Below are 22,648 nucleotides of genomic sequence, written 5' to 3'. Positions count from 1 at the left end.
GCTTTTGAAAGAAAGCAAAGCCAGTTTCTGCTCCAAGAAACAAAACAAGAGCTAAGAGACAGATACAGTAATTGGAGGACGGGCAACAAAAGTCATGAATAGGAAAAGTAGCAGATCCAAGACACCAGCTGTGTGTGTGCTGTCACGTTTTTGTGATGGTACAGCAGAGAGAACCGCTGCAGGCCTAAGAGCAGGTTGATGTTTGGCATGATAGAATTGTAATATACAGTAGGCCCAGCTCCTTTAGGCTATGAAAGGGTAAATATGTCTTGCTAGATTATGCTCCTGTGACTTTAGAAGTTGTGTTATCTTGCGTCTGAATCTGGAACCTGTCAAAAGCTTCAGTTTTCCCACAAGCTGCAGATATTCTCAGTCTGGCTGGCAGAACTAGAGTCAGTATCTTCACTTAAAATTTTTGCTAATTCTGGAAAGGTCATGAGTGTGTGGTGCGTTGGCCTGAGTAGAACACTAGTTTGTGACCTGTAGGGTCCATCAGTAAATTATCTGTCCCTGTAGTTCTCTTCTCGGGGGAGTGTGTGGAGTAGGTGATATCCTGTGTATCATAGTCTGTGAAGCCAGTCATTCTAAGCCAGGAGCTGAGACATTCAGCCAAATTCAGATGTAACAAACAGCTGCGACTCTAATCAACTGCAATGGGAGATTGGCTGCTTTGTAGTTGGCTTCATTTTAGTGTGCTGTGGTGGCTTGCCATAGCATGTTTGCATCTCCAGCTTCGTCTCTAGGAAGTGAACCCAGGACCCCCGAGTTATAGGAGCCAGCCCACCTTGTCTCACACATACAGAATAAACTTGGGTTCTGTGACTTCTAAAATGCAAAGGCAGAGATTATAGATTAAAGCTGATGTTACTGTGCTTTTAGACCTGCACAAGGCATTGAAGCCAAACCTGTGGAGTGGCAAAGCAGAAATTCTAAAATAAATAGTAACCCTGAGAACTTCAACAAAAATGTGGCACACTGCTTTCACAATCTAAGTTTTTCCTCTTTGTCCAGAGAAAAATGTGAGTGGAAACTTCTTCTGTACACTATACATTTGGCAGCTGTCCCTTTCTATACACACGCACTTTCTCTGGAGATAAATTCTTCCCTGGGATGAGCAATGGGACCACAACTTTACTTCACTGTTTATTTATGTATTTTTCTTTTTGTTGCTCAGTTCTATTGACTCGTGTCAGACAATTCCATGGATGCTCTGGCTTCTAATTTGCCAGGTATTAAAGTTGTCAGTGGAGACAGAGAGAAGCTTGAAAGTATCTGTTTAACTTGGCCCCCAGCCTGCATATCTCAGAGTGCAGAAGAAAAAGAAATGTTATTAGGGTTTAGTTTGGCCACACAATGGGAAATTTTCAGACCTGTGTAGACTCCCAGCAAGTGTTGTTGTGAAGTTTCTGCCCCTGTAGGTCAGGAGACTGGATATCTGGGAATAACTCTGCCTATCACTGAAATCAGGCTGGTGTTTGAAGAAGGACTCTTAAATGCTGACATCTAATATTTGCTCCAAAGACATAAAGCTGATGAGTTAGGTCAGAAGCAAGTTTTGTCATTAGCTGTCTTATGGAAGACCAAAATGTAATTAACTTTCAAAACTATTCCTTTCATCTAAATGCATTTCCTAAATTAAAGCTATCCAAGGGTCTTTGCATTTTTCCCTTTAATGCTCTGTATTACTGACACTTCAATATACTCTGTTCATGCTCAGCAACAGTACATACGTTCGGACTGCATATTGGAAAATGAGACTGCAGCATCCCTTTGCTGTCTGTCCTTGAAATCTCATTTGCTACATAGAAACTGCCACACTGAATCAGACATCAGTCTTGCCTCCGGCAGTGGTCAGTGCTTGATGCTTCAGGGGAAAGCAAAAACCCCTTTATGCTCCGAGCCAATTGTACTACCCTGTATGAGATAGACAAATTCTCCCTGAGCCCCACCGATAAACATTTTCTGACTGAAGACATTAGATTTGATTAATCACACAATTATGCAGCTACAGAAGTTAATAATGGTTATGTAATTAAATAATTTCATTAAAAGCTAGCCATTACTTGGTTCAGTGCTTCAATCCTTTGGGGCATTACACTGCCCCAAAAGGTATTTCCTTACTGATTTTGCCTCTGCCTGACTTCTGAGTGCTGCAGCTGCAGGAGGCGATAAAAGAGATGTTCTGTTTTGATAAATCTGCTCATAACTGTGAATGTCTCAGCCCAGTCTCACTTGACTGTTAGTATTCTCACCACAGCACAATACTGACGATTCGGCGTGTGAATACTGTGACATTCAGCTGAAACACATTTGCTCACGGACCCAAGCTGGTCACATTTTACACAATGACCAACCTGAAAATTTGTTTGTCCTTGCAAGAATGTGTACCGTTTGGGGCAGGGTAAAGGCAAAGATGAGAATCTGAACACTGCCATTTCCTGCCCTAAGACAGATTTTGTAACCTAAAGGACCCTTTTTCCTAAAGGGCATGTTTCTGTGGAGAGCTGGCTGGGGAAACATGTTTTGCAGCACATGGTGAGCTGACTTCGGCCTTGTGTCATAGCCTGAGACTAGAGTTAGCCAAGGCATAGCGCTGGACCCCTCTCTTTCAGAAAAATACCTACAAGCTAGGAACATTTACGGGGAGAAGTGCAATAAAGATGAAAGCGCTGGAGGAGCCCACTCTAGAAGATTAGAAGAATGCAAATTGGTAGTGGCAAATCAACTAAAAGTGACATTCATAATTACTGGCGAATCCTGCTACACTTCAGGCTGTATTTCTATAGTGTCCCTGAGCCTGGTGCCAGCGTCGAGTCTGTTGCATGTAAAACAAAATGAGGTGGAGAAACCTACTGGTGTGGACCCGGTGTTGGTAACTGAAAGCCTGCCCGGTCTGTAAATAGGACTGTATAAAGCAGCCCGATTACCACAGAGCTTGGGCTCTGTGCTATCGCGTGCACGTGGAGTGTGCCTGTGTGGGGCCACAATATAGTTAGTAGGTCTCAGGACCCAGACACAGGCTTGGACAAGTGCGTTTTAGTGTAGTACTGTGGGTAGCGAGAGCCATTAACAGTTCCTGGTTTTACTGTGCTGTGTCAGATTTCCTTGTACAGATGAAGCTGAAAAGTCTAGGAATTAAACTAGATGAAGGAAAAGTTAACCTGAATATTAAGTAATCTTTCGCAATCTTTTTAAAGTTTTCTGGAGAGGTGTCAAAGTTGTTGAGAAGATACCACAGAGGATAATGCTGTAACAGCTAGAAGGCCTAAATTAGCTAATGAGACTTTTTCATCCTACCGTATGAACCAGAGATTTTGGTTAGAGGTAGAAAAATACTGAAATCATCAAAGAGGTGGGAAATCATTACTGGAGCTGTTTATTTAAGTAAGACGGAGCCAGTTTCTATTAGCCTAAATCTCAGGGTCAATGACTTGAGGAGGACCGTGGAGAAAGAGAGATGACTGTAAGAAAATCACCCGATCCAGTGATGGGCTACAGTACCAAGTGTAGCACTTACTCCCAGTGCTGTGGAGCAGCACTTACTGCTTTGCAATAGATGTCCAAGTATCTTGCCCTCAGTAGGAAAAACTAATAGACTATTGTGCCCTTGTAGAAGTCCTGGCCTTGTTCAGAAGCTGTGTTTAGGGAAAGATGAGAAATTGGGCTGAGCGTTGCCAAGTGGAGCAGTTTGTCTTATGACCACATCTCGTAATAACATGTAGGAGCTTCAGGGCTTTATAACAGCTTTCATAGGTGTTTAATGAGGCACAGAGTAAGAGTGATTAATTTTTAAAAAATTTTTCTGCAAGGAAAGAAATAAAAGGGTTATTTTTTCTTCTGGTAGTTATGACTGATTCACAGTTTGCTTTAATACAATTTCGACGGGGTGCTGTGCAGTAAGAATTTAATCCTGGGTTCCCCTCTGGCAGTATCAGTGCATCAATAGTCTACTGGCACAGAGCACTCAAGGGGATCAAGAATTCATTGTTTTGAAATACTTCTAAATACAAAGTACAGCTAGAATAAAGTTTGAAGGGGCCAAAGTCACCCACTCATTAAGTACACGTCCCCTTGCATGTGTGGCAAAGTTGGTCAGCTGGCCCTGACGCTAGCTCCAACACCCAAAATGCAGTGAGATGCAAAGCACTGCAGTCAAAACCAAGCTGGGGACCACAGTCTTTCACAATTCTCCTTTTAGTCCTTGCCACTGTAAGCATATAGCATAATCCTCGAAAAAAGGGGCTTACAGAACTCCCAAGTAGCTACTCATTCAAAGTTACTTATATTTTGGAGAGCTCAAGTCAGATCATCATGCAAGGTGCTGCATGACACAACAGTAAGTAGATTTGCCATCTCAGTGCACTCATCATAGACAAAAAATCTTCTGAAACTAAGTTCTCTTATGGAGCCAACATTTCCATGCCTCATCTTTCAGAGATGGTGCAAAAGGATTCTAGCCCAATCAGCCGGGTAGCGTTTTTGTTGGGTACCTTGCATTTGGACATGAATGCCCGATGCTCCTCAGCAAAATCAGGTTGTTTCAATATTATTGATTTGCCTTAGTCCCAGTTTGGCTTTGGCAAAGGCGGAGCCCTCAGTGATGTGATCTGGATGCAGTGTCCAGAGCCCAGAGTGTATCAGCTGGTGTTATGGGACTTGCTCAGAACCAGATAAGTAATTTCAGAGCAACTGAGGGTAACTGGGGGGGAGGGGGGGGGAGAAGGGAAAGGGATGGAGGGATGACAACTGACCAGATATCAAACCTGTTATAATTTTAAACAATAACTTGATTATAGAGTCTCTGGGAGAATTTTAAAGCCGTGCTTGGCAGTAGCTTGTTAATATTATGAGAGGACACTTGACACCAGAGTCATCCCATCATTAAATCCCCTCTATGTTGAATGCGCTTCCTTGAATGCTAACTCCAGTGTCATTATTGCGGTCAATCTTTCTGTCTCTCACTACAGCTACTGTTGTGACTTTATACTTTAGCAGTATAAATGTTTAGAGCTCAGAAATGCTTAGTCCAGTCTAACAGAGGTCCCAGCCCCAGAGTATCAGATTCATCTTCAGTAAACTCTTGACACTGACACTCCATGGTGTCTAGTGTTACCAAATTTTAAACTTGACAGAGAAATGAATGCAAGATAAATAAGCAGAAAGATTTTGGCAAAAATAATAAAAGCAGCCACCCTGGTTTAGAAAACATGCTAAGTCTTTGAACGGTTTTGTTTTAGAAAAGAAAGACTGTTTGAAAAGAATCCAGGGTAAATGTTTTTGATAGAGAGAGATACACAATTAACAAGGGTGACTTTATCTCCCCTATGAAACCAGCACTCTCTTTTGACCTCTCCTAGGCTATTCTATATGCTTTTGAGGCTTGTTGTTCAAGTTAGCAGTGCACGAGCGCCAAGGGGTTTCATGTCCTCAAATGAGAGGGCATCGGATGCTCTGTGACTATGTAAAAAATGTTATTTGTGCCAATGATAGTCTGCAAGATGAACAGAAAAAGAAGCTGACAAAATAGCTTTCTCAGCTGGACCTCAAACACTCAATGAAGATGCGGCCAAGAAAAAACACATCTCTGTCCATTCAATGGTAGCTAAGGTCCTGGGAATAAGGAGACAACAAACACAGCTTGCTGCAGGATTTGCTTTGATAGCAGACCTCTGTTAAGATGGTCTTTCGCGGTCTGGCTGGCACAGAAAGTGTCAGGTGTCTCATGATGAATGGAATCCCTATGGAAGTGTTGACTGTACATGGGGAGAGCCCCAGATGGTGTGGGTCAGGCAGAGATTCCCTGAACCCAGCAGAGTCGTGTTACTTCACGTTCATTCCTGGTGGGCCTGATAGCAGTTCAGAAGGTTTTCCTGGAAATCTCGAAAGAACAGGCTGTTATGGAATTTTTGTGTTTCTGCATCTGGCTGGATGTTCATTTTTCTGTTTTCAGCAGAAAGCCTGGGAGGGCGAGAGAGAGAACCTTCCTCGGCCAACTCTTTGTCCAAACGGGGGAAATGCAGCAGGGGAAACAGCAGTCAGAGGTGATCTACAGAAATCTTTAGAAGGATAAATCCCGTCAGGGAGGCTGTGCGTGTGTGTCTGTGTTGGATTTGTGTCAACATGACATCATGCAGAAAAGAGAGGTAAACCAACCCAGGTTTACCCATCATAGTAATGCAGTTCCTGACATTTGAGCTCCTTTTTTTAGCGCTGGTGCCATTTGGTCTCCATAGCAATGCACTGTGCTGTGCAGAAATCCTCTCAGCGTGTGCCTAGGATAAAAACGTGGAACCGTATCTAGATCTCTGCTAATCCCCCAACAGGTACAACCCTGGGACAGTGCTACAGAGGAAATAGTGCTGAACAACTTTATTCCTGAATTCGCACTCCTATCCAGCAGAATCTGTAACATTTGAATGCTCCCTGTTAGTGCTGCAAGGCTCTCTAACCATCCTTACGTAACCTTTTCCCTTTCCCCCTTTCTTCTTTTGTGCCTTCAAACATCTAGGAATTTATGGTTCTAAAGCCTGAAAAGACAATGCAATCTCCTTCGATCTTGTTTTTCTCTCTGAGTGAGGGAGTTAGCCCCTCTGAAATACTGCTAGGTTCTGACTATGCACTCTCATGTGAACTCTCCCATACTAGGGATAAATTGCACCATTTTTTTCTCATCTATAATTTCTCTTTAATGTAAAAAAATAGTGACTTGATGTAGAACAAGCAATTCCTGTGGTGGGAAAGATCATTGAGTTTAATACAGAGGAAACTAATAGAAATCTCATTAATAGATTTCAGAGAAAATCTAGGCAATTCAGTAAAAGTCTAATTTTCTTAATTCACTGAATAGATATGGAATTCCTTGCTACAGAATTGTTTCTTTTTTAATAATCTGGGTGGCTATTCTTTGAAATTCTACAAGTTGACATTTGAATCAGTAAAATGGGTTACTATTGTTATTATACTTTTCTAGGAAGGTAGAGGAGACCTATGTCACTACCAGGTCAGCTCTCTGCCTGTGCCTGACTGTTACAGAAATGTAAAGAACCGTGAGCTAACTGTTAGCTAAAAGCTAAATATCTGCTTTTATTCTTCTGTGATTGTCTGTACTATGAATGGATAAACATACAGCAAACACTGGCACAGCCTCTATTTGTAAACCAAATATGAACAATATAATTCATAGTATAATTCCTAGGGTCATGAAGGTGGTAGGATTAAGGGATTTCTCCATAGGACTGTCTTCACAGCTATGACAAAGCAAATGTAGGAGTCACGGGTCTGGTAAATGCTTTGCAGTGCTTGTACTATTCTTTACTATACATGCCGCCTTATTTTTCCCATGTCCCATCAATTGCAAAGGTTCTTCTGTATGTCTAAAATTAAACATAGCTTTGTTAGACACTGGTACAATTCTAAATATTATTTTCTGGATTAATAAATCAAGTTCTTCAAACTTTGTTCCATCAGTAAAAGAGAACACTGAAGAGGCAGTAAAGAAACAGCTGAAGTAGATATGTATATTCTCAGCTCTTTTACTCCTGTCATTTGCCATGTGCAGGATATTCTGCCCCAGGAGATCAGATCATGAAGAGGAGACACCAGCTTCCCTAAGGAGTGCTCCCTTGGTTTTTTGAATGTGATTCAGAATCACAAGGCAACTTGGCATTTTGGAAGAAGAGTTAAATTGATTGATGAGACATTATGTGCTCAAAGCTGATGAAATAAGTTTTCATTTTTATCACGTGAATCAACATTTTTCATGTTAATTAACCTTCCTGTAACTTAAATGCAACAGTGCAGCATTCCTTTCAGAGACCTGCAACTCTGTTTTGTGTTCAGCTTCTTTCTGGAAGCAAAGTTTACGTTATAACTTTATTGATCTTAAAATACATTAACCACGGTCCTTCAGTTATAGGACTAAAATATGGAGTTGCTTCTCCTTCTAGCTTGTTTACATAGTCTAACAGTTTTCCTTTTGGAATCAGAACCAAAATTGCAAATTTTGGAAGCATTTTTCTGAATGGGACACTGTCTTAAAAAGAAATACCAAAAAGTACTTACGCCAGAGCCATGATCCCATAGGGCCAAGAACGGATTTCCAGCCTCTTTGGGCTCTTTATCTCGTCTGACGTTAACACCATCCCACTGTCCGACTCCTGAGTAGCAAAAGGAAGAGCAGAGTGTCAGTGGGCTGTAGAGTCTGGGGACCCCTGTCTATGCAGTTACCAGGAAGAGACTGCCAACAAGGTGGCCATACGTAGGTGTTTTATTGTAGTGTTATATACTGATATTTGTGCACTGGAACTGGTGTAGGAGCTACCAGCTACTCTATGTAATCACAAGATTCCAACCAACAACCTGGGGGGCACATGCGTCAAAACTCTCAATTGTGTGCTATTTAGTAAAGTGCTTAACACATAGATATGTCTAGTTGATGTATGAAATTAAGCCCATTCTTCAGAATATTCTCTTATCAGCGCCTATGTTATCAGTTTTTATCTAACTGTTCCTGATAATGCTGCTACTTAGCCTGAGCACATTTGCCTCGGTTTTGTGACCATAAAGTTTTTGAGCTGTGTTTTGAAAGAGCAACCTTAAAACGAACATATCAAAAAATAATTTGACATTTTCAAGCTTGAAATTGATATTAAGTGTGAAACGTGGATACCATCTAGGTAGGATAGCTGAGATATGAAAGGACAGAAATTCATAAAGAATATAACCAATAATACTGGCTAGGCTCCTCAGGGAAAAAGTACCCTAAATACCTACTAGAAATACACTATTAGAAACATTGAAACATTAAGGAAGTGGGAGTTCAGTATCATTTTGGCAAATCCGGGTGCTTTGCAAAGATATATAGCCTAAAAAGCTCATTGTACTTTGGTTATGGATTTTTTTATGAGCTGTCCAACGAAACTGTCTTGAGTAGTTTTAAAGTTGGGGTTGTGATTCCGCTGCACTTAAAGTTGAGTCTTGAGGTTGCAATTAAGATCAAGCTGTTACTGTGCTAAGTGCTACACAAGTTCACAGATATGCACAGTCCTCGTTTTAAGTCATTTAAAAAATATTAAATGTTCTGGGGGGATCCTTTGCATTTGAAATATTTTGTGATGCCGGAACGTTGCATGTCGGCCTGTCTGTCAAAACCAAGAAAGCAAAAGACTTCAACATGGGAAGTGAAACTCTAGTTAATCTTATTTGACTAGTCAAACTGATGGAAACAGAAAAAAATAATCCCAGCAAACAATAAATGAAAAGCAAAAGCCTTTTTATAAATGCTTTGGTAATATATCAGCTGTTAATAAGATCAGTCTAGAAAACTATTTTCAAAGTGTAAAGTAAAATCCTAAATTAATTAGGTCTGTCAAAACCTCGGTAGAGACCAGCTTTTCTCTCTGGTTTTTATCTTGACTATTTCCCCTTAAAATATGGGGTCTAGAAAGAATTTATCTGAGTGTTGCTTTGCATTCTGCTTACAGAAGAATTGTTAAAAGAATAGCAACAGAGACTACAGATAAGTAGCACAATTGCAGGAAGATGTGGTAGAGCACTTTTAGAGTTCCTGGGCAACTATTTGAAATGATGACTTAATCAGTATTAATGTCTTGATAGATAAGATAATTTTAGTTACCCAAATGCACTTACTTTGTCCAAAAGTATATCACACCATAATTTTGCTTTAAAAGATCCTCATTGAAATACCACATTTATTTCTGATCTGTTAATGTATCGTTGCCCTTTTTTGAGATTTTCCCCCTTCATGTAAGGACTTACTTTAAAATGCCATGAACAGGGAGCATTTAGGAAAGTAATGCTCATGCTGGCAGCAGTAGTCTCTTACTGATACCAGATCTATCTAGTAAATGTCTTTGTGTGAATCAGAGGGACCGGTTTTTATCCCGCAAGAGGAAAGATGCAGGAGCCAGAGAAAATTCTAAGCCTTCCAATCCCTAAGATGCACTGATAAAGGCACAGAAATTACATCTGGCAAAACACTAGGGAATAATGGGCATCGCTTTGTGCTAACAAGAAAACAGATGAGAAATACGTATATTTGTCAAGGACATGAAATATGTCCGGGACGAGTTGTAGTTAGAGAGAGTTGGTCTGAGGAATGTCTGTCTGTCCGAGAGGGAGTCGTAGCTGGAGCGTGGGGACGGTTCCCTGACTAGCAGAGCAGACAGACTGGCTTGTTTCTATAAAACTGTACACATCTTTCTTTTCTGTTGCTGGCCCTAGCCATCTCATACTGGCCCTCTTCCTCTGTTAGCAGGTTTCCTGCAGGCTTCATGCTTCCTCCCTAAATTCAATCTGCTTCAAACAGGCATGTGTTACAAAGAACCCTCTTTAGTGGAACAAAATCTGTCACTGAGGCAAGTGGTGTGGACTGCATATGGCACTGCAGCCAATGAGCACCTGAACCATAGAGGAAATTCATGAGTTGGGTAGGTTTTTTTGTTGTTGTTGTTGTTGTTTTTGTTGTTGTTTTTGTTGTTGTTTTTGTTGTTGTTGTTTTGTTTTTTAATAAGGAAGGAAAAACAGGACAAAAACCCTCCACCCATGCAACTTGTCATTTCAGAGGAAGCCAACAAGCACAACCATTATTCTGTAACAAAACAAGCTTTTGTTTTCCACTGGAGTGAAAATGAAACCTTTCAACACTCCCACTCTGCAGTGCCATTAAACTAGCTATAAATATGATCATTTAGGGTGAGGAAAATCCAGGGTTAAAGCCCTTTGTGTGAATCAAGTAGAGCAGGAACTTGAATCTTGGTCTTGTCTGCCCAGAACTGAACACCCTCACCACCACCAAGTTATTGGCTGTCTCAGCCAGCCAGAATGTGTTCTGGACACATTTCCTTCCAAAGGCTCCTTTTCAATGAGCTGCCATTTTCTTAGGGTGGAAAAAACATATTGAAATATGTAATGTAAAGCCCCTTAGGCTGATCAAAGCCAGGATAATCGGGCATGAGCTTCTCTTTAAATTATTTGTTAAGATAAATGTGGGTCCCTCTTTGTTGTCACACAGACCTACGTGTGAGATGCTGGGGCCAAATATTCTGCTTGATTTAAAGCTTTTTCTTAACAAACAGATTTCAAAAGCTCTAATAACTGTTTCTGGTGCTGGTGACAAGTGATCTGTGAACCCGGTGGAGAAGGATGCAATCACCTCGCTTACCTCATGCATCACTTTCTCCTTTTCCACTGGCACCTCATCAAATGTCTTCACACTCAGTGGTCGCTTCTTGCTGTTGTTACTGAAAGCAAGAAAGTTGAGGGGTCAGCATAAAACCCAAGCAGATGCTGCACCAGTTGGTAGCTCAATTAACATCCCTGACACAGCTCAGTTTCCTGGACCAGTTTTCTTTTTTCATCTCTTGTAACTAAGAAACCGTACCCTGACAAATGTGTCTGTCCAACTGCTTTAAAACAGCCGTATTGAGAGAGGACAGGAAACAGTGCCCAGCTATAGCAAATCTTTCCCTTCCGCCCCCGTAGATATTTTTCTTACCCAGTTTCCACTGCACTCCAGCGATTAACACAGTTGTTCAAGTTCTCTTCCACCAGGCAAGTTTTGGAGTTAGATTCTCCATCAGGACGCAAGGTGATGTTCAGTGGAATATAGTCTTTACCATCCTATGTAATAACATAAAAGAACACAAAGCTCGTAAATTCATTTTGTACTGCATCTCAGATGTAAAAGGTTATTGTCTTCTACAGAGCTTTACACTGAGAAAGAAAGATTTTATTTTAGCTTTACTTTATGATGTTTCTTCAAAGTGATTATCATGTTCTTCACCACATGTGGAAGCTAGAATGTATAGCTTTATCCAACATTTACTGTGTACGAGGCTTTGTATGAGGAAAACGGTACACTTTAGGAAACCTACGGCACAGAATGGCTGAAAATGGTCTCTAATGTTCCAGTACTCATCTGTAGTTAGCGTGTTTTCTCTTCCAGGCACCTCAGCCCGAGCTGGTGCTTCACTGGTCTATAGCAGTTACAGACTCGCATACGGCACAGCAACGCGACGGTTGTATTCACGGTGTCGATATACATGTGTCCAGTTTACAAAGTAGAAGGCTTTGGTGACTTTCACAGCAGCATCTTTCATGAGTTTGCAGCAATTTCTTTGTGATCGCTACTACATTCCAGATGTGTGGCTGTTCTTCCTCAATGAAGGTGAATGGAATTTCATGGATCTGCACTTCAGGAAAGCAGTCCTCTATATTGTCATTGCGTTGGCCTCTACGGGAATTCCAAGGGACCAGTCTCAGGGACACCTAAATCCAGGTTTAAGCCATGTGTTTGGGAGAAGGGAGGGAGCGGCATGCAGTCACCAAGCCCCTATGGCTGATATGACTTTAACGCATTTTGGCATAGGTAAAAGAATATTGCCTATGTATAGACTTTTTGCTTATGTTCAACTTAAGGAGTTGCAGCTTAGGAAGAGCTGGTCCTTCAAATGGTAGCCTTAAAGGATTTTATTTCTTGTCCTTACAAGAAATTGATGCTGCAAGTTTAATGGCATTCAGTACACATCTCAATAACCTCTGCATTGTCATTACACCCCTGCAGTAATCTTCAGAAATTACTCTTCCTTCAAGTCCTAAAACTATTTGTCCAAATTTCCCTTTGCTTGATTTTTTTTTTTAATTTTGAGAAGCAGTTAAGTGCCCTATTCCCTTATCATGATTTTTATGTCTCCCTAATTTACTTTGGTTGTAGGATAAAACTCACAAGCTCTTCATATTGCAAACTGGGCCCTCTTCGACTTAGCTTCACTAAATTTGTTTACAAACAGGAAGGAGCTGGAGGAGAGTGTTTGATATCTTCTTAAATTAAATTGGCAGTTACATAACTGGTCTGGTTGTTTTTACTGAAGAAGAAAACAACTGATTTAACTATTATGAAATTAATAATTATGTAATTGACTTTCTGAGCTTTAAACTGCATCATTTTAAAGCTCCTAAGAGCACTGATGAACATAAGCTGAGAAAATGAGAGAGAAAGTTCAGACCAACTACTGGCAGTTTACTATGTTGGAATCTAATTAAAATTGTTTGTGAGATAAAGCACTATTGTTCCTCCAAGGGGCAACTGAGCCTTTTTTTAATTAATGTAAGTTTCTGCTTATTATGGATGGACAAACATTTAGTTTTGAAATATAATCCCCTTTGTATAGTTAACATTTTCTTTGCTCATCCCATCAGCCATTTTCCTTGTGACCTCTGTTATGAAGTCAAATGTAATACTACTGCTCAACATAGTCTTTACCTGTGCACGGATCCACATACGTATATATCTGTATGTACACATTTCTTGGAGAAATGTTTGTGTTGCTGTACCTGCTGTACATTGGCTTGAAGAAGGTCTCCTAAGCGCTCCACAAGCTCCGTGAAAGTAGGCCTCTCTGTGGGTACTCCGTGCCAACAGTCCAGCATTGTCTGGTAGCTAGATAAAAACATAGGTATTAAGAAAGGAAAAGGACAGGAGTTTTGCTTCCAAATTGTTCCTTGCTGCCGCCGCTGCTGCTTGTTTTGGTCATTATTTGGATAGTTTTGGATTAAGACATGTTCAAATCTCCATGTGCTGAAATTCTATTCTAGTTTCCATGTGGGATGCTTTTTCCTTCTACATTTCTGCCTCAGATAAGCTGATACTGCTGAAATAAGTCAGTTATGGACACCTAGTTTCCGTCACAGAGTTGGAAATGGAGGCAGACACAGTAGTCTCCTGAACTGAGGTTCATGAACTACAACTGACACGGGGAGATCTGTGAATCTTGTTGTGGGCAAAGGTCAAGATGCCTTGGTCGTCTGTGGTATCAGGACACCCAAGATATGCACAACTACAACGTTTACTGAAAACAAAATCCAAAATACACAGCTGTCGTCTGGTGAGGTCTCCTTCTCCCTCCACACTTAAGTACCATCTCTTTTGTAATACTGACATGGCATGTGTCAGCTCTCAATACAAAACCTGGTGCTCTTACACTTCTGGAGTAGAGTACTCTGGAGATCTCATCCGGGTTCCTTCTTTGAGCCGACGGCAAAAGTCCTCATCTATCTGCACTCCGGGGTATGGTGAGGCACCTGATGGGAGAAATAAGGAGGAGGCTGCAGAATGGCACAATTCCTATTTCCCAGCCCAGTGAATTAAACATGTATTGGTGATTTCTGCTGAGCAGTTGAGATTACCTACAGTCTGACAGTAAAAGAAGCTAGAGCAAAGAAGGGGTTGCAATCACTTACTGTCGACATGTTGTATTTGGAAACCTGTTACAGACTCACTCTATCTTGTTAGAGATTTCAATCATGCCGGCTCCTCTGCATTTGTGATATGGCCAGGACCACTCCAAGGTAAAATATTGCAGAAGAGAAATAAATTTCATTAGTTTGAGACTTTAAATGACCTCTTGGTCAGTGGTAGAAAGCTTCCAACTTATTCAATTGACTACATCCTGTTTTCCAAACTGTTAGTCTGCCAGTATCCTGCCCTAAGTGAACACACATGAAGTAAGTCGGTCCTGCTCATCACTCATTGCTTTAGAATCTCTGGCCTCGCTGGCTTCTGTGAGTAAATGAAGAGAAGGCTGTAGGCATCTGGCTCCTGCAGAAGGATATGAGAACCTTGCAGTTCAACCTCAGGTGTGGAATTGTACTCCTCCTCTCCTGGTTCGCCAATGTACTATTGTATATGCATTATGCAGCCCTACAGGGAAAATATCCTTGAAAAGATGACCTTCCAAATTTGTAGTCTTGTTTTCTGAGTGTACGTTTGATGCTGCTTATTTTCAGGGTCACTCAGTTGTTAGTGTGAAACCTGGGAGCACAGTTCGTGGCAACTGTGATTGCTTTTGAGAGGTAGGCTTCTGTAAAGGGACTGATGGCATTATATCAATAGGATGAGGGGGAATGGCTTCAAACTGGAAGAGGGTAGATTTAGGTTAGATATTTGGAAGAAATTTTTCACTGTGAGGGTGGTGAGGCACTGGCAGAAGTTGCCCTGAGAAGCTGCGGCTGCCCCATCCCTGGAGGTGTTCAAGGCCGGGTTGGACGGGGTTTGGAGCAACCTGGGCTGGTGGGAGGTGTCCCTGCCCAGGGCAGCGGGGTGGGACTAGATGGTCTTTAAGGTCCCTTTGAATCTAAACCGTTCTATGAAAAAGTGAGCTTTGCAGTCACCAAAATGAAAGAGTGAGACTTTTTTCACTTTCCTTTTTTGGTTTTCTTCGGAGGAATGACTAGTGTAAATCTACGTATGCATTGAATGTGCTTTTCTCCTCAACTAATGAGTGAGTGGGGGCTTTTGAGAGGTTGTGATCTTTGTTGTGTGATACCTGCACTTTATGATGCACCATAAATAAGGGGAACAAATATCTAATTTGAGAAAGCGCTCTGGCATCTGAGTGATCCAGACCTCATAAGTAAAATTCAAGAGATGTCCACAATGAAGTTGTGAAAAGTTGCTGAACTTACTGTAGATAGACCTAAGAGATCTGTAAGCTTTCTTCCCTTCCTTCTCAGTAACGGATTCTCATGCAGTGCACCCCTTGTCTTTCATGTTTAGGCATCCTGGAGGCTGCATGGTGAATTTGGAAGAAAGTTTAATCAAGTCTTAACATAAGGGATTGAATGGAATCTGGATCTGTATCCAGCCCTCGAGGAACCTCCAAATGGTTTACTGTCTATAACATTCCTGCCTATTTCCTGCCTATTCCCCCCCCCCCATTTGGGAACACTATCGTGTGCTGTGCACTTGGAGACACAACAAGCACAGCAGAAATCTTTTGGATAAAAGCAGTGAAGATGGTGCCAAAATGTGGCTGTTCCCAGAATTATTCTACTCTGCGAATCTGACTGCTCAATCTGCAAAACTGTGCACTGGGGAGCAAAGATCCTGGCAACTTTCTAAGAGGGCATCTCAACACACCAAACGGGCTCCAATGACATTCAAAGCTCAGGGATGCTTAGCCACAGCAGATCTGAATTGCCTTGATGCGCAAGTATCAGATCACAGTATTAAGAGTGTTTTCTGGAATTATGTAGATTGGAAATAGTCAGGACCTTCATTTCTGCTTTATATCTTGATTTTCCTTCCTAGTTTTGTCTTGGCCTGTCATCATGATCGTAATAACCTGCTAATGTAATGTTCAGCTCACATGGCATCACCCATTAGCCAAAGATCTCAAAACAGGCTTCTATCAACTCACCAGGTCTCTCTGAATAAACAGATGGATAGAAACTATAGTGTCACTTTCCCACAGTTACACTGTGATGAAGGGTAAGGATAGGAACAGGCTCTGGGGGCACTGACTGTTGTCCAAACTACTAAACTGCTCTCTGGGTGCATCTCCTGAACTCTCACTGGCTTCTCTTTTCACCTGTGCAGGTTTATCTTTACAAACCTTTACAAGGTACTGAGGCTTCACAAATACATCTGTGGCTTGCCCAGTTGATCCTGTATCTGTTTAGCAGCAGCCTCTCAAGAGAAGTGAGAATAAGCCACACTTGATCTAGTTAGCTCTAGACTGTCAATGTAGTGGGGCAACACTGAAAACACCACCCCTCATTAGAGAAGAGATGGGCTGCGTGGCCTTTTTCATTCATTTCCGACAGCATTGTGCGATTGTTGTGTCATCATGGCCAACCAATTGCCATCAGGAGGAGCTGAATGGAGTCATGCCACTGATGAATGGCTGTTTTACCCTGACCACGCTGATGTGCAAAAGAAACCCCTCAGCTTACTGAGTATCACTGGCCGGATCTGGCTCATGAGCACAGTGGTAGAATTGGGTGAGGAGGGATGAAGAATTCCACTTGATCTCACAATCTATCTATCTTTGATTACATCATTGATCATATCAACTGCAATATATTGGTGAAAGCAAGTACAGGGAAGGCAAAGAATAATTTTTGATTGCAAGGTCTTTCGGTAGTTTACGTTTTGAGTGGTGCTGGCCTCCTACCAGCTGGAGGCAGCTCAGATCATAAAAGCAAGGAACTCTTCCTTTTCCACCTCTACTAACCATTGTACTTCATCTGGACTATGTGATAAGCCTAATAACTTGGATTTGGGAAGCTAAGACAGCTTGGGAGAAATGTAGGCTGAAACATATGGCGTAAGGTCTACACAGGACGTTTTCCTTAGGGGAAATCTTCCAAAATGCTCAAAGATGTGGCATGCGCTGGATATAGTAGCACTCTTTTGATCTTGGTTTTATTTTAGTAGGATAATAAGATGCTGATGTTATACTACCAGGCACTGCTTGTTTACATAATTATCTTTGATTGCTTTTTGAACAGTGCACATTTAAATTCCAGGAGACGCCAACATTCTGTAATGCGCGATGTAAGTGATTTCAAGATGTATTAAACATCGCTGGTGTTACCTGACATGAGGTGAGCTGACCCCATTTAAATAATGCAAAGCTCCATGCAGACTCAGTCCCAAATGAAAATTAACAGTCTCTCAAGTCCTGATTTCGCTGTGTATCACCAAAATGGATCCAGTCTGCCAGCCTTTCTGGAGAAAGCCTATCGTGCTTCATTCAACTTCTGACCCTGAAAGGACCCATGTCCAAACTAAACTGTGCATTTTGCTAATCAGTATTTTTTCCTTTTTAGAGGGTGCTAAGTCTGTGGGACCCAGTAAAAAGCAGCAGTTGTAAACGGGAGCCAAAACATACCCTGTAGCAACGACAAATAACTTCCATCCCCTGGCTCTCAATGATCTGTAAAACTTTTATGTAAGAGAGTTCAATCAGTGACACAAATCCTTAATTAAATATTTATCGCGTGAGCTGCAGATGTGAGTAGTGCCAAACCACAGACATGCCTGGATGATCTGTATGAAAAACCCTCTTAGAGAAAATGACTGCTTTTGAACCTGTGCCACGGATTGAAGAAAGTAGTTTGTGATCTACGTCAGAACGAGGGCAGAGGCTGCTCTACGGATGGCAGCCCTTGGAGTAATTTAGTAGATTCCTCTGAATTCAGAAGAGGACAGTCTATTGTTCCAAGTAAGCACCTTCATTAAGAAAAGAGGCTATCTAAAATTAAAAGAAACCAGATAAATTATTTTTAAAAATACTTAAAATAGAGATGAATTTCAGTGACTATATTTTAATTTTTATTAATCTCCAGCATTAAAGGCCAAATGACCCGAAGTTCACATCTGTTAAACTCTGTCAGGACCCCTGGGAATGGTATAAACACTTTGCCTTCTGCAGTGGTCCTTGTCATTCATCAGTATTCACTTCATTTGGTTCCTTGGAGATGCCCAATGGAGAGACTGTCCCCTCTGAGTGTGTCTCTGCATGCTAATGCTAATACATCTTCTGGAATAATCTATTAGAACTGGGGCATTGCCGGCGCTTCTGGAGCTTTGTCTTTCTGTGGTGTTTCAAAACACATGCAGCAGGTGATGCTGTTACAGAGCCATGGAGGTGTTACAGCGAAGTAACAAAACTCTAAATAAATAGGACTGCACTCCGGAGAAAGCCCTAACTGCCACTTGTTTTAACCATTTGAGTATGAACTTTGTTTTGCATGCCGATACAAACTAGAGAAAAGTCGAAATCAAAGACTTGGACTGAAATCAGGTTGTGATCTTTGCAGCCAGCCCTAAATAAAGATTAGGATAGGAACAGCTCCAGACTTTGCATCCAGATCTGGACTTGGGATCTTGAGCCCAATCATTAATTTCAACTGATCCATGAACCAAAGATAGTAGGGGATTACAGAGTTTGCTTTAAAATTCAGCAGCTTAAGTCGACAATGCTTCTTGTTTTCTTTTGTCTGCGAATGCTGATTAAAAAGCCAGAGCTGACATTCCTAAATTCCCTCAGGAAAACAAAACTTGCCGCTCTGCAAGGAGAATTCGAGAGTGGCAAAGTCCAACTGTCTGTAAGACTGCTTGTTTAAATTTCAGGGCTTTATCTGCTGGACAGTAACCAGATCTCAGCGAGGCTGAGATTTCTAACAGCACTGTAAGATGAAATCTATCGTACATAAGGAACACCATTACTATTCTTTCAAAAATGTTGTGGCTTGCAAATGATATGGCCAGAAGAGTATGTGTTCTATCTGTTTGCTGCCAAAATGACTTACGCAGAGTCTAGCACTGCTTCTTATATCAACCTGATGGCAGCTGCTGCCAATACATTTTTCTTTCTTAGAAAATCTTACTTAGATTTTGTGGGGAAGATAATCAAGCTGGGATGAGATGTCATGGGGGCAAACTCCCTTGTGTTCCATGGGCTGCCGCTAGCAACATCAGACCACTATGTCAACAGCAGTGTAATCCTCTGCAACCTTTGAGCCGTGTGGTTTCCTGAAGCAGACTGCTTAGAGAAAAATAAGGTTTGACAGGGAGACTTCTTCATTGCTCTCAAAGAAATATTTCATTCCCGAGCAGCAGAGGCTTGCATTATCTCTGTGCTCTCTTGGTTTCAGTTATTACAAATGTTAGGTCCAGGGTTTTGGATTTTGTTTTGTTCCCCCCTCCCCAATATTTACTGTTTTCATGTACTTTGCCAGGCGGTGTTCTCCTTGACTACAGTCCAGTGACTTTATTTTACACCTGATCTGCACTGTGCGCTTGTACTAACTGAAATAGAAAAATAGCACCACATTATCACCTTTTGCTAAAAGCTTTTCTTAGCAATAGAGACATAAATTAGGGGAAAAAAAGGTTTTAAACCATCCTTACCTAGAGAAAATATTTCCCATAGCAGCACTCCAAAAGACCACACATCACTCTGCGTTGTGTAAATTTTGTCGAAAATAGCTTCTGGAGCCATCCATTTGAGTGGAAGTCTTGCCTAAGAATGCAAACGATACAACACATCGCCAGGACTGTTGTTACTAATCTGCCCAAGGGGAATAAAATCTTGAGATTAGCATTTCAAGTTTCTTCCACTTACATCTCCTTTCCGTACATAGTCAGGGTCTTTGTAAATATCCCTGGCTAGTCCAAAGTCACAGATCTTAACCACATTGTTCTCTGAAAGAAGGATGTTCCTTGCTGCCAAGTCCCGATGAATGCACTGTGAAGGAATAAGGACAAGCAAGATCAGAGGGTCTGCCTAGACAATGAGCCACAGCTAGAGTTGAAAGCATGAGTCCTTCTTTGGAAATGGAAAGATAAATGAACTTTTGTTGCAAACAGGTTAGAGAAGAAAAGTGTGTGTGTGTATCTGCCGCAAATATACTGTCATATAGAAAAGAGAAAATAACTCAGAGAACAAGACAAGTATTACCGTTAGATTTCTGATTTTTCTATGTGAAATAATGGTCACAGTTATGATGAGACAAAGTGAGTGCCATTTTCCAGTTAATTGTTCTGCGAGAAGTTTGGGAGAGGTCAAAAAGGCAGCTGCAGCTGCATTTGCAAATGCAGTCCCACGAGTGCGTGTGAGACTGGGGTAACTGCTCGTGATTTCTGTGCGCGCTACCCTGGTACTGCGTGGTAAGTGCAAGCTCTCAGTTTTGTGCATGCGTATTACATTCAATTTACTTGAAAAGCAGACGTGCCACAGGCTACAAATGTGCTTTTTTTTGTACCCAAAAGAGGTGCTAACTTTGCTGCCAATCTCCAACATTGCTGACAAGCTAAATAAATAGCTGGATACTCCCTCTTTGTTTTTCAGTAGTACTTTTGTTGACCATATTAGACGTGTCTTTCTCTATGAGAATCCTTTTCTGCATTTATTTATGAGTCAGTTCCACAAATTGTCTTACAATCTGTATTCACTCCTTCTATCTAAACTCTCACGTTACAGATGCCAGTCCTTGTAGCCAAGAACATGATGGATATTCCTTCACAGCTCCTTCAGTGCTACTTATCGCTTAACGACCAGAGCTAATGTGATCTCCAACACTTAAATATAAAAGCCAAAAGCAGATTACTCAGGCTCAAAAGTATATATGGATTTCTTCATATCAGATACTCATGATTCTGTGAAAGAAGTTCAGCCCTGATGTTTTAATGAGCTCACTTTTCGGGAGGCGAGAAACTCCATGCCTTTTGCCACTTGGAAGCTGTAGCAAATCAGATCCTCCAAAGTCAGGGGCCGCTTGTACAGATCCTCAGCATCTAGGAGAGATCACAGACACGTCAAAACACTAGACAGCAGCTCCAAACTGTTTTGGCACTGGTGCCACTTGCATGCTGATGACCCTAGCCCTGCATCTGAGTATTGTTACATGAATTCACTGCTAGGATTACAGCTCTGGTTTAGGAACCACTGACCTAGAGGCAGAAGATCAGATGATTAAAAAAGTTCCATCCAATATTAATCATGTCATTTAGCTATGGGGAAAACAACATCTGGGGGTAAAAGTGAGGGAAACTATTTATAGTGAGTGAGCGACGAGGCTGGGGACAGACTGGCCCCACAAATCTTCTGGCAAAATATTGCTATTATTCCTCTTACGCAACCGCTTTTATATGCATACATTATTGCAAATCTCTTTTTGTGAGAAAGTTGGAGTGGGGCACAGGCAAGAGAAAGAATTTGTGATTTCAGGGACAAGTTAAGCTGTGTAAGAGCTTGTAAAGTGTGTGACAGTGTGTGTGGCACTAGCCAAACAATAGAAATCTTTACAATAAAAGACGCGGGATTAGGTAGGTTTCTTTTACCTTCTTCATCATCTTCTGAATCGCTGTAACTCTTATCTTCAATAAATCCTGAGCTGGCAGAGCTTCCTGTGCTGGCCACGCTCTCAAGGCGCCTCTTGATCAGTTCAGTCAGATCACTGTTGGACTCATCCAGACTTTTCTCTGCTTGGTCCGAGTTTTCCTGGGACTAGAAATGGTGTAAAACTGATTTTTAGCTTTGGATGCTGCAATGCCTGGGGATTCAAAATACGTAACAGAATGGCATATGGAGAAAGCGTCCTTTGAAGCTGAGCTTAAATCATGTTTGAACGTGGTGTTCCCTGAATCGCAGAACTAATGAAGCCTGGTTTCCTATTTATTAATACAGAACCTTCCATTGTACTGAGAGCAATATTCCACCATTAAAGTCAGCTGGAAGCTGGCCGGGTGAGACTGATAAATGATCAAAGATGTATTTTAATTCTGTACCTCTTGCTTTCTTAGGAAACCATGTTAAAAATCACAGTTCAAGGAATGTGCCTGAGGTGCACTGAAATGCGCCTGTCTCACCCTGTCCTGGGGAGCGAGACAGAACCAGTCCCTGCAATTCATGAAAAAAATGGTGAGAAAAGAAATTTTGAGTGACTGTACCAGGAAAATCTCCTTCTCTTACACAGAGTACCTTACGTACTGTTGTGCCTGTACACAATAGCTATAATAATAATAATAATAATAATGATAATAATAATAATAATAATAGAATCATCCAGGAAAATAATCTTGGGGAGGCTCCAGTTTCTGGCAGGTCTTAGATCAGAGAGCCCTTTCCACGCTGTATTTTCACAATGAGGAGGTAGTCCCATCCTCTCCCCATCGCTGATTTCTGCCCTCCTGTGTCTTCCCCCGTATCCTCGCCCAATTTGTGCTAGCACAAATGTTTGTGTAGATGCAGACAACCGTTTGGAAACTGAAACCATTTGGTTAGTTTTAATGCAGACGATGTTCGTGCTTCAGTCCGCTGCATACAGCACAGACTTTTAG

General features: G+C 41.5%; 1 protein-coding gene across 1 annotated transcript in view; it reads right to left on the bottom strand.

Moving 5' to 3' along the window:
* LOC309675747 (vascular endothelial growth factor receptor kdr-like) overlaps positions 1-22,648 on the bottom strand; it is a 136,166-nt gene that overhangs the window by 1,840 nt on the left and 111,678 nt on the right. Inside the window, exons 21-29 of the mRNA XM_082488119.1 lie at positions 21,650-21,815; positions 21,006-21,103; positions 19,932-20,054; positions 19,718-19,829; positions 14,001-14,100; positions 13,354-13,459; positions 11,516-11,640; positions 11,183-11,261; positions 8,062-8,156 (exon numbers count right to left, since the gene is read on the bottom strand). Of these exons, the coding sequence (XP_082344245.1) occupies positions 8,062-8,156; positions 11,183-11,261; positions 11,516-11,640; positions 13,354-13,459; positions 14,001-14,100; positions 19,718-19,829; positions 19,932-20,054; positions 21,006-21,103; positions 21,650-21,815 (1,004 nt within the window). The remainder of the gene's footprint in view (positions 1-8,061; positions 8,157-11,182; positions 11,262-11,515; positions 11,641-13,353; positions 13,460-14,000; positions 14,101-19,717; positions 19,830-19,931; positions 20,055-21,005; positions 21,104-21,649; positions 21,816-22,648) is intronic.

Source organism: Vanellus vanellus (genome assembly GCF_965231255.1).
Source record: "Vanellus vanellus genome assembly, chromosome: 10".
NCBI classification, from domain to species: Eukaryota; Metazoa; Chordata; class Aves; order Charadriiformes; family Charadriidae; genus Vanellus; species Vanellus vanellus.
The sequence above is the reverse complement of the archived record's forward strand: the minus strand, read 5'-3'. Positions and strand labels throughout refer to the sequence as shown.